Here is a 12,919-nt window from a genome sequence, read left to right as displayed (position 1 = left end):
ATGTACAGTACACCCACAATGTTGGGCAACCAATCTCCAGAACTCTTTTTATCCTGCAAGATAAAATACACCTTTTTTTGGCCCCGGCTGGTGTGGCTCAAGGGATTGAGTGCCAGCCTGCGATCCAAAAGGCCACTGGTTCAGTTCCCTGTCAGGGTATATCCTGGGTTGCAGGCTGGGTCCCCAGTTGGAGGCATGCAAAAGGCAACCAGTCGACATATCTCTTGCATGTCAATGTTTCTCTCTTTCTCCCTCCCTTCCCCTCTCTCTAAAAATAAAGAAATAAAATCTGAAAAAAAAACTCATCTTTTTTTAAAAAAGATTTTTATTTATTTTTAGAGAGAGGGGATGGGAGGAAGAAAGAGGAGGAGAGAAACATTAATGTGCAGTTGCTGTCACATACCCAATGTTGGGGACCTGGCCATCAACCCAGGCATGTGTCCTGACTGGGAATCGAACCTGCAGCCCTTTGGTTCTCAGGCCAGTGCTCAATCCACTGAGCCACAACAGCCAGGGCCACCTTTTTTTAAATCTAAAAATATGTTTATAAATTAAGCTGCATGTATCAGAGTTTCAGGTTAAAAGTGGCTTAAATATGATCATTTATTTTTACATACAAAGCCTGGAGCCATGCTGTTTCTGCAGTCATCTGCAGGCTTTTTCCAGTTTTCTGCTTATCTTTAAAACTGCCCCTTCAATTTCATGATATAAGGTGGAGTTCAGTTATCCTAACCTCACATTTCTTTCTTTTCTTAAAAGAAATTTTATTTCTTAGAGGGAAAGAGAGGGAGAGAAACAACAATGTGTGGTTGCCTCTTGTGCGCCCCCCTACTGGGGACCTGTCCTGCAACCCAGGCATGTGCCCTGACTAGTAATCGAACCAGCGACTCTTTGGTTCGCAGGCCAGTGCTCAATCCACTGAGCCACACCAGCCAGGGCCTAACCCCACAAGCAGTAAAAGTAAAGAAGAGGCACACCATCTTTCTTTAAGGATCTGCCTGAAATTGCAGCCATCACTTTTTCTTACATTCCTTTGGCCAGAATTTAGTAACCTGGCCTTAATCTAGCTGTAAGATAAATAAGTCTTCTTTCCACACAGCCCTGTGCTAGCTAAATATTGGAACTACTGTTACTCTAGAGGAGGAGAGTGGATATTGGGGGATAGCTAGTATTCTCTGCCAAAATACTCATTAAATTTTGTATTTTTTCTATAAAGCTTGAATAATACGGATCACATCTTTTAAATGTTTTGGGGTTTTTTTGGAGTTGATAACTATACTATTAAATTATCAGCAGGGGTCACTGTTGAGCAAGTATTTATTTCTTTTCTCTGTTCAACCTGTCATTTTCCACCCAGATCCTGGATTTAAAGCTTCTGGATCTTGTTTGTTTGCTAAGCATTTAAATTTATTATGTTAGTAAACAAATCCCCAAAATGTGCCAAAGTAAGATTTAAAAACAGATAAGAAGGCTAAATTAATAGCAAAAAATACTATTCAGGAATTTTATTAGATGATGTGATTAAAACTTGTAATAAGTGGTTTAAAAGTTGTGTTTTCAGCTATGTAATTATAGAAAAACAATTATAGTATTATGCAGAGCAACAATAAATGCTAATGTATGACAAACCAAATCACTTATTTAAGTGGATTTTTTTTTCTTTTTTTAATTTAAGAATGTTCTATCCCTAAAAGACAGGGCTATAGCTATGTCTCTGGTTTTTTAGGGGATAATGTCCTACCTTGAAACAAATAATAAGGAGAGAACAGTCTAATTGCTCTCCTGTTCTTCTCTGACAACATCCTTTTCATTTCTGGCGGATAGATTATAAAAATACACAATGATACATCCTCGCGTTAACATAAAACCAGATTCCCTAAGAATGTCACATTTGAACAGTCACTTCCTCTATGACAATTATAGCTTAAATCCTTCACAAATTTGTTGTGAATTCATTACTGCCTTAATCTAATGAGTTTTGCCACCCTTTGTATTTTGCATGAGAAACCGAGAGTTTGGATTCAGCTGAAATAGTAAAATCTCTAAAATATACATTTGATTGCTTCTGTGAAACATTTTACAAACAGTACCATCAGCTGGAGCAGAGAGCATTTGGGTGTCCTAGAAAACATCTGAAATTCTCCAGAATTGTTTTTTTTTCTTTCTTTTTTTAGGATTGCTTTCTAACCTCCATTGCTATGACACTTCAAATAATAAAATATTCTGATAATCTGTGAGAACTGTAATTCCTTGGGTTCTGAGGTCCTCAATTTACTTTATCTAGTTCATTGGTTCTGAAACTTTTAGGAGGCAATATCACCTGGAGGGCTTGTTAAAATACGGATTGTTCCTCTTTCCCTTCACCTCCTTCCCAACCCCAGTTGCTGATTCTGTAGGTCTGGGGTACAGCCCGAAGAATCTGCATGTCTAACAAGGTCCCCCTTGAAACTGATGCTGCTGGTCAGGTGACCACAATTTGTGAACTGCCTATCTTATCCTTTCTAATAAACTTGGAGTGGGGTACGTATATGCAGAAGGATGATAAGGGAAATATAAACCTGGACAGATGTCATATACACCTGGTGTTTCTCAGGTCTCCCCCATCCCCCGCCCCAGGATACGGTGTATTCTTCTCTCCATTCTCATACCTTCATATTCCCACAGACAACAGCATTCAGTCTGTATAGACTGAAGCAAGGGAGAAGATCAACAGCCATGTGTGAGTTTTGTTTCTTTTCATATCTAGAGTTGTAGAAGAGGGATGTGATTCTTTTAATAGCGTCCACCAAAGGGTAGGTATTGTTGGGAAGCAGATTATTCTCTCATCAGATTGTTAGGCAGTAGCATTACTTTATTATAAGATAGTCTGTTTGCTGCACTGAAACTTGGTAGTTGAACCAACTTCTGTTACCAAGTCCTTATTCAGGAAAAAGAAGGAAGTAACCTATAAAGGAAAGCCCACTCCCTGGCTGGTGTCGCTCCACTGTCCTGTTGGAGCATCATCCTGTAATGGAAGGGTTGCAGGTTTGGTCCCTGGTCTGGAAGTGAATGATCCCTGGTCTGGGCACATATGGGAGGCAGCCAATCACTGCTTGTCTCTCTTGCATTGATGTTTCTCTCTCTTCCTCTGTCCCTTCCTCTGTCTCTAAAACATTGAAAAAATGTCCTTGGGTGAGAATAAAGACATAAAATAAAATCCCATTAGGTTATCACTGGACTTGTCAGCAGAAACTCTACAAGCTAGAATAGAGTGGAATGAAATATTCAAACTACTGAGAAAGAAATTGCCAGCCAAAAATAATATATCCAGCAAATTTATCCTTTAGGTGTGAAGGAGAAATAAAGACTCTTGCAGACATACAGAAGCTGAGGGGTTTTATCACCAAAAGACTTCCACTGCAGAAAATATTCAAGGGAGTTATTCTACCTGAAACAAAGACACAGAAAGGTCACACCACCACCAGTAAGATCACCAACAAACTTAGAGAATAAACAGGGTTAATTGGTGACAAGAAAAACAAAAGGGGACGGGGTAAAGATCTGAATTCGTAAAGGAGGATGGAGATCAGATGCACTCAAAAGGAAAAGGACTACCGTATATATGAAACTTCCTTTTTCATACATCTAATGATAACCACACACAGAACACCCAAAGCTGAGTCACATAACTTAAAAAGAGAGGAAACAGAGGGAAGAGGTATGGAATACCACCAAACAGAGACAACAGTCAGAAACACAGAAGAAAAGAACCAGTGGAGGAACATAGCTACCAGAAAACAAAAGATAAAATGGCTGTAGTAAATCCTCCTACATCAATAATTACCCTAAGTGTAAATGGACTGAATTCATCAATAAAAAGGCACACAGAGTAGCAGGTTGGATTGGGAAACAAAACCCAATTATATGCTGCCTTCAGGAGACACATTAAAGCTGCAAAGACAAAGAGGGTCAAAGGATGGAAAATACTTCCCCAAGCAAGTAACATCCGCAGAAAAACAGGTGTAGCCATATGTATATCTGACAAAATAAAAATCCTTTTCTGCAGTATTTTTCTTTCATTTCTACTACCCCTGTAATCTTACAGAGACCTGAATTATATTTTACTTGAGCTATAATTTCAGTATATTCTTATCTTATCTCCTTGCTCTTAGTCCAGAATTTAATTTCTTTAGGTTTCTCTTCTCTACAGGATTGTTTCAAATTTCTAACCTGATGTGCATGTTTCCTTCATGACCTAACCTCACCATCCACTTAACAGTTCATTCATCATTTGTTAGATTTATTGAGTTCCTATCATGTACCAGTCTCCAGGCTCAATCCTGGAAATAGGATGGCAAACATGAAAGGCACGGTCCCTGCCCTCACAGGGCTTTCTGTTTAGCTGGAAGGTAGATTATTATAGTTAATAGAGAACATTTATTGGGATTGCTCTTTAGATGTCTGCAATTGAGGGGAAAATACATTCTGTCCACTACTTCCCTACCCCTTCAGCGTCCCTTCAGTTACTGTATTTTGCCATGTATAATGCACACCCACGTTTTTGGCCCAAATTTTCAGGGAAAAAATCTTGCGTTTTAATTTTGTAATTCAGTTATTTATTTACATTTAGATACTTATTTTTTGTATTTTGAAGGAATTTCAGCACTTATTTTTTAAAAGGTTTTATTTATTTACTTTTGGAGGGAGAGGAAGTAAAGGAGAGAGGGAGAGAAACATCAATGCGTGGTTGCCTCTTGTGCACCCCCTTCTGGGACCTGGCCCACAACCCAGGCTGTGCCCTGATTGGGAATCAAGCCAGATACCCTTTGGTTTGCAGGCCGGCACTCAATCCACTGAGCCACACCAGCCAGGGAAAATTTTAGCATTTATTTTGTAATATATTATGGTACAAGAAACTTTAAAAACAAAACACAAGAATAAATACAACATATTTCAGGTACTACCCAGATACAACACCCATCCTTATTTTTCCCTCAAAAATTTGGACAAAAAAAGTGTGCATTATACATGGCAAACTACAGTACTACTTTTTTTGTGGGGGGGAATACTTCTACTTTGTTGTTTTGGGGTTTTTTTTTTTTTCCAAAACTTTATTTACTTATTTTTAGAGAAGGGAGGGAGAAAGAGAGGGAGAGAAACATCCATGTGTGGTTGCCTCTGGTGTGTCCCTAGCTGGGGAACCAGTCCACAACCTAGCCCCTTACTGGGAATCAAACTGGTGACTCTTTGGTTCTCAGGCTGGCGTTCAATCCACTGAGCCACACCAGCCAGGGCCATACTTCTGCTTTGAATCATGAAATGCCAGGGTCTTATGTATGACTCCATGCCTTTATACATCTTACTTACTTGTCTTTTTCTAGTTATTGTCTGGCCTTCCTCACATCCAGTTTAGATATTACCTGTGGTTAGAATTGTTTCATCCTTTGCTCTCACATACTACTTGTCATTTTTCACTAATAATTAATAAGATATTTGCCTGTTTCTGTGTTCTTTGTAGAGCAAGAGCTCCTTAAGTACAGGGATAACGTCGTCTTTTCTTTTTAACTCATTACCTAGAAAAGCATCTGATATTGACTGGGTGTTCAGTAAATGTTCATTGCATGAAGTTCAGGCGTCTGTATATTATTTAATGATGTGTATTTGCTGTTTTTACTATACTTTTTATTGGGTATAGCTATTTGGTTTTTTATGTAGTTTACTAGACAAGCTTATAGTCATGATCTCCTGTGTGGGAGGAATGGTTTTGATTAATTTGTTAAATGAGCACTTGTGTGCATCAAGAATGCATCTGGCTGTGGTTGTGAAGCATTATTGGTTTGCTGCATGATATATAAAATTCATAAGAGAATGTGCTCTATCCCAGGTTTCGGGGCACCTCCTCAAACAAGTAAATGTGCGTTTTATTTGGGACATCACCTTATTTTAATGGCACTTGTATTTTATTTATTTTTAGTTTTTTGAATTCTTTTAAGAGCTTATTTAAGCCAAACTTGTGACGTGCCAGGGAGCAAGATCTCATATGCTCTTCAATGGCATTTTTATTTTATTTTAAATTTTATTTATTGATTTGAAAGAGAGAAACATTGATTTGTTGTTCCACATATTTATGTATTCTTTGGTTGATTCTTATATGTGTCCTAACCAGGAATAAAACCCGCAACCTTGGCCTATTTGGGAAGATGCTCTAACCAACTGAGCTACCTGGCCTGGGCTCCTTAATGGTTTCTCTCTCTTACTGGTATTTAGGGAGCCCTGGCCGGGTATTAAAAATGACATTTTAAAACTTAGTAGTGATGTGGTTTTAAGCAAGTAAATCTTTTGTAATTCAGTTTCCTTATATGTAAAATGAAGACTAGGAATAATATGAAGATTCAATATATCAGTACATGAAAAACACAACAGTATCTGGCACATAGAGTCATCCTTTTGACTGCTATTCATTTTCTCTAAAGAGAGAACAGGTTAAATGTCTCAAAGATGTTTTTCAGCCTAAAGAGTCTCTGAAAACATGACTTTGACTTGTAATATACTGTGTACTTATCCACCTCTCTCCTAAAAGGATTATCTCTAAACTCTTTAGTTGAACTTAATAAAATGTTAAGTAACAACAAAATGTTTTATTTTTGCAGATGTTCTCAAATAGTGATGAAGCTGTAATCAATAAAAAACTTCCCAAAGAACTCCTGTTACGGTAAGCCTGAATGCTAATTTTATGTTTCAGTGTGTGTGTATATCATTTGTCTACTTAAAAATCTACAGACTTACTGCTTTTTTCACACACACACACACACACACACACACACACACATATATATATGATCTAGATTATCTGAATTTGTAAATTTATTGATTCTTTTGTTAAACAATCTTACTTTGAATTTTCTAGATATAAATCAAAATTTTGGGTGTTTAATTTAGAAACAGTTTTCTCCTACCCAATTTCTAGCTGTATATGATTTTGTTTACTCATTTTCCCTTTGCCCTATTCTTATATAGAATGTGAAAGAGGTAGTATGTTTTATTTTATTATAGTATTGATTTTTTGAAGGCTTGATTCTAATCCATCCTTTCCCCCTACTTATATTTGCAACAAAATATTACATATTCTGAGGTGCTGTATAGAAAAGTAATGACCCTTTATTGTATTTATTTACTTTCAGAGAGAGGGGAAGGGAGGGAGAAGGAAAGTGAGTAAAATGTTGATGCGTGAGAGAAACATTGATCAGCTGTCTATTGCATGGCCCCAACCAGGGACCAGGCCCACATACCAGGCATGTGCCCCAACTAGGAATTGAACCGGTGACCTTTTGGTTTGCAGGCTGGTGCTCAATCCACTGAGCTACACCAGCCAGGGCACAACAACCCTTTATTTTAAAGATAAGAAGGCAAGTTGTTTGAAACCCTTTTTTTCCTATAATATGCATGGATCTGTCATTCTCTTTAAAAATTTTTATTTATGGATTTGAGAGAGAGAGAAAGCCAACACAAGACTTAAAAAAAATACTGATTTTTAGAGAGGAGAGGAAACATTGATTTGTTGTTCCACTTATGCATTCATTGGTTGATTCTTATGTGTGCCCTGACTGTGGATTGAACCCGCAACCTTGGCCTATTGGGATGACACTCTGACCAATTAAGCTACCCAGCCAGGGCACCATTCTTTCTTTTAATGTGTAGAAACTACATTTAGGATCACCCATAATGTAAAACACATAGCTCCCGATTTACGTACATCTGACTCAGGAATCACCTAGCGAGAAATAGGCATCAGGGGACTTATTTTTAGAGCTCATTACTTGGGCACTTAATCACAACGTTCTTTGTTTACTTACGTGGAATATTTTGACTGAGAAAGGATATTCTCTTTTGCATTTATAAGAAGTCAACAAGTTCCTGTGTTCAGAGGCGTCTGCTTATTGCTCTTACCTGCTACTGCAGTCTGACCAGCTCATAACTAGCCTAATCTCTGCTTCAGGGTGGAAAATGATCTCTGCTCTAGTGCTGGTAAAGAAAAATGTTCCTGGCACTCCTAAGTATTTGTATGTCTAAGTCCTCCACTATATTTCAAGATCCTGATAAGCAGGGACTGTACCCTGTAAATCTTTATGTAGTACCTAACACATTGGAGATACCAAGAGAAAAAATAACTGAATTAAATTTAGAATGGATTTTTTTCGTGGAAGCAATGCATATGTACATGCTGGTGGAGTAGTTTAAATAATAGTTAACCCCTTGGCTCGCCAGGGCCATTGGAGAATGTATCCTGAATATATTGAGTGACATCTTGAGTATCCCTCAAATTTCAGCACAATTTAGCTATTTTAAAGAGAAATATTTTTAAGTAGGTTATGTTCTTCACAGTTATTATATGCTGAGTATACTAAGACATACTTTAGGGTTTTAAAATAATTTTTTATGGATTGGTTTTTACAGAGAGGAAAGGAGAAAGAAACATGGATTTTTTCCCACTTATTTATGCATTCATTGGTTGATTCTTATATTTTTTCTTTTTTAATTATATTTTATTGATTATGCCAATACAGTTGTCCCCCCAATTTTTCCCCTTTTGCCCCCCTCCACCCAGCATCCCCCACTCCAGCAGGCAATCCCCACACCATTGTTCATGTTGATGAATCATGCATATAGGTTCTTTGGCTGCTCCATTTTCTATACCGTAGTCTACATTCCTGTGGCTGTTCTGGAACTACCTCTTTGTACCTCTTAATCACCTCCCCTACTCCCCCATATCCCCCTCCCATTTGGCAACTATCAAAACACTCTCTGTATTCTGTCTCTGTTGTTATTTGCTTAGTTTGTTTTTTAGATTCAATTATTGATAGATACGTATTTTGCCATTTTACTATTCATAGTTGATCTTCTTTTTCTTAACTAAGTCCCTTTCATATTTCATATAATAATGATGTGGTGATAATGAACTCCTTTAGTTTTTTCATGTCTGGGAAGATCTTTTATCTGCCCTTAATTCCAAATGATATCTTTGCTGGATAGAGTAATCTTGGCTGTAGGTCCCTGCTTTTCATGACTTGGAATATTTCTTGCCAATTGCTTCTAGCCTGCAAAATTTCTTTTGAGAAATCATTTGATAGTCTTATGGGAATTTCCCCTGTAGGTAACTAACTGATTTTCTCTTGCTGCTCTTAAGATTGTCTTTTTATCTTTAACCTTTGGCATTTTAATTATGATGTGTCTTGGAGTGGGCCTCTTTGCATCCATCTTGTTTGGGACTCTCTGTGCTTCCTGGACTTGCATGTCTATTTCCTTCAGATAATTAGGGAAGTTTTCATTCATTATTTTTCCCAATAGATTTCCAGTTTCTTGTTCTTTCTCTTCTCCTTCTGGCACCCCTCTGATGTGAATGTTGGATCGCTTGAATTTATCCTGGTGCTGGAGCTCAGAGGCAATGAGACTAAGAAGCTGCTTTATACTATCCTCGTTTTTGGTGGGGGGGGGGGAGGCAGTTTGGATTCTGTTTTCTTCTGATTGGTTGTTTTTTGCTTCCTTGTGTTCCAAATCATTGATTTGAATCTCAGCTTCATCCACTCTACTGTTGTTTCCCTGTAAATTATTCTTTATTCTGATTAGTGTTATCTTTCATTTCTGACTAGATCTTTTTTATGCTGCTGAGGTCCTCACTAAGTTCCTTGAGCATCCTTATAACCAGTGTTTTGAACTCTGCATCTGATAGATTGCTTATCTCCATTTCCTTTAGCTCTTTTTCTGGACTTTTGATCTGTTCTTTCATTTGGGTCATGTTTCTTTGTCTCCTCATTTTGGCAGCCTCCCTGTGTTTGTTTCTATGTATTAGGTAGAGCTGCTATGACTCCCTGTCTTGGTAGTGTGGCCTAATGTAGTAGATGCCCTGTAGGATCTAGTGGTACAGCCTCCCCTATCACCAAGTGGGAAACTCGAGGTGTGCCCTTTGTGTGGGCTGAGTACACCCTCCTCTTGTAGTTGAGCCTTGGTTGCTGTTGGCAGGTCAATGGGAGGGTTTTACCCAGGTAAACCCAGGTTTAACCAGGCTTGTTTTACCCAGGCCAGTTGCAAGTACTGGTTGTGACCGCTGATCACCAACCTCCACCCTCTGTGGAGGATCAGCTGTGCAGGGGCAGGATGGTGGTGCTCTGACATGGTCTGTAGCTGTCCACTGGGTGCACTGGCCCTAGGTTTTCCCTGGGTGGTACAGGCCAAGGTCATCCCCCACCTATGTTTTGCCCGGGACCACCCAGCCTGAGTTGTAAAGCTATCTGAGATGGCTGCTAATTGTGCTGGGCTTGGAGACTCCCAGGTGAAGCCACGCTGTGAATTTAGAATGGCTGCTGCTAGTGCCAGGCCTGGGGCCACTTAACAGGAGGTACAGGGGCTAAGGGCTCACTGGGGCTGGCTGTTGCTTTTTTGATTGGATTTAGGAAGTTGTGAAGCATGAGCCAAGACCTGCCACTCATATGGAAGAGCAGCTTGGGTGGGCCCATAAGTTGGGTGAGACGGCGTCTCTGGGGATCTACAGGGCAGGGCAAACAGTGTTAGCCAGGTTGATGGAGTCTCAGATATGGCACCAGCCTGCTGGGTTTATGGGGAGAGGGTTCAGAAAAGGGACATTGGCCTTTGTCTACCTTTCTGTCTGGGAAAAAGCTGTTCCCCAGTTCTCACCTTGATGTCAGACACTTCAGTTCCCCCCTGTATGCCACTGGTACCTTTCATGCTGCTACCCCAGTGCTGAAGCTCAGAGGAGGTGAGTCTGAGTAAGTCTGTGTTTGGGTTCTTTAAGAGGAGCTGTTTGAGACTCTGAAAGTTTCTTCCACTGACTCAATTCCCACTGGTCTTTGCAGCCAGAAGTTACGGGGACTTACCTTCCCGGCACTGGAACCCTGAGCTGGGGGCCTGGTGTGGGGCTGGGACTCCTCATTCCCAGGATATCCCTCCTGAATTTTTATCCACCACATATGGGTATGGGACCAGCCCATTCCATATCTCTGCCCCTCCTACAAGTCTGGATGGATGTGGTTTCTTTAATTCTGTAGTTGTCAAGACTCCTTTCAACTTGATTTCTGATGATTCTGAGTGATGGTTCTATGTTTTAGTTGTAATTTTGACGTGGTGTGGGGAGGTGAGCTATGTTTACCTATGCCACCATCCTGACTGGAAGTTCCCCCAGTTCTTACATGTTTTTGAGTGGGGGTCCAACCTGCAACCTTAGCATTTTAGGATGATGCTCTAAACAACTGAGGTATCCAGCCAGGGCACTTCAGTTTTTTTTATGATGCCATTAGTTTTGAATACTTAGCATTATTTTGTACTATTGTAGTTCACCTTATGACTCACCAAGATTTAGGGAGATTATTTGACTCTTTGGTAACTGGCTACACCATGTTATGGTTTATGTTTTTCTGGTTTTGCCATGAAACTCAAATTCCTTACTGTGTCCTACAAGACCCCTAATGATCTGGCAGGGGAGTGATGTGATTCGGTTTATATTTTTAAAGGATAAGTCTTGGTACTGTGTCTTGGCCAGATTAGGGGATAGGAGTGGAAAGCAATAAGAAGGTTATTACAGAATTCCAGGCAAGAGATGAGGATAACATAGAAAACATGTTCTGTCATTTTTTAGACTACAGCATTGCTTACTGCTGCCCTTTCTAGCTTTAGTCCCTGTCTCTTACTCTTTTCTTTTGAGACATAATCAACGTACAATATTATATTAGTTTCAGTTGTACATCATAATGATTCAATACCTGTATATATTATATAATGATCACCACGACAAATCTAGTTAATATCCATCGCCACACATAGTTACAAAATTGTTTTCTTGTAATGAGAACTTTTAAGATCTATTCTCTTAACACTTTCAGTTATACAATCGAGTATTGTTAGCTGTAGTCACCATGCTGTGTACCACATCACCAGGATGTATTTATTTTATACCCGGAAGTTGTGTCTTTTGACCACCTTCGCCCATTTCACCCCCCCCCCCCCACTGGCAACAACCAGTCTGTTCTCGTATCTCTGAGTTTTGTTGTCGTTCTTGTTGGCACTGAAGAGTTATGTAACTCTGTGTTAGCAATACCGTTGCTGCTTAACTTTGCACACTGCTATTGTGCCTGTGAGGAAGAGTTAGGAGTCTCTGGCTCTTTTTCTAGGGTGCGGAAAAGAGTAAGCATGAGTTGAAAGGTTGGAAAAAGAGGAAGATTGAAGAAGGATAATGTGTTCCTGGCTTCTCAAATTGGAACGCTGGAGATATTTTTTCTGTAGCAACATTTTTGTGAATGAGAATTTGGTTCTAATTTATATGTGTTATATTGGAACTGATCCTTGTATACATTATAGTTTAAATTGGCTGCTTTCTAACTTAGGCAGGGAACCTAACTACCACATATGATATGATTTCTGGGAGGAAATGAGGTTGAGTTCCAAATCGATTCTGTACTTACTGATGGGAACAAGTTCCTTCCTAAATTGGAGACAGAGTGAAACTGATATCCTGAGAAGAGAGGAAATGATTAGACACCATAAAACATACTACTTATGAATGCATTTAAAGACAAACCAAAAAAGAACCCTTTTTGATATCTTTGACATTACACCAAACATAATTAATTGATCGGTATAAATATTAATAAATTCAGTCTGGCATTTTATAATTTATTGGAATTCATTGAATGTGATATTTCCTAAAATTTAAATTTTGTTTAAAGCATATAGGGCATGACTAGAAACAACAGGTGCCCCTAGGAAGGGAAACCAGGTAACTGGAAGATAGGAATAGAAGAAAAACTTACTTTTCATTAGGCTTCTCTGTATCTTTTAGATATTCTAATTTGAACTCATCATTTTGAAATAGTTGTAAAAATAGTACAAAGAATTTTGAGAATACTCTTCCCTAAGAATTAATATTTTATGT

At 39.0% G+C, this 12,919-nt stretch overlaps 1 protein-coding gene across 7 annotated transcripts in view; it reads left to right on the top strand.

Moving 5' to 3' along the window:
- Positions 1-12,919, top strand: part of FBXL20 (F-box and leucine rich repeat protein 20) — an 82,178-nt gene that overhangs the window by 32,600 nt on the left and 36,659 nt on the right. For all 7 annotated transcript variants that reach the window (XM_045182350.1, XM_024573435.3, XM_024573437.3 and 4 more), the window contains one exon: positions 6,630-6,691. In XM_045182350.1, coding sequence (XP_045038285.1) covers positions 6,630-6,691 — 62 coding nt within the window. The remainder of the gene's footprint in view (positions 1-6,629; positions 6,692-12,919) is intronic.

The sequence above is a fragment of the Desmodus rotundus genome, chromosome 9 (genome assembly GCF_022682495.2).
Source record: "Desmodus rotundus isolate HL8 chromosome 9, HLdesRot8A.1, whole genome shotgun sequence".
In the NCBI taxonomy this organism is placed as follows: Eukaryota; Metazoa; Chordata; class Mammalia; order Chiroptera; family Phyllostomidae; genus Desmodus; species Desmodus rotundus.
The sequence above is the reverse complement of the archived record's forward strand: the minus strand, read 5'-3'. Positions and strand labels throughout refer to the sequence as shown.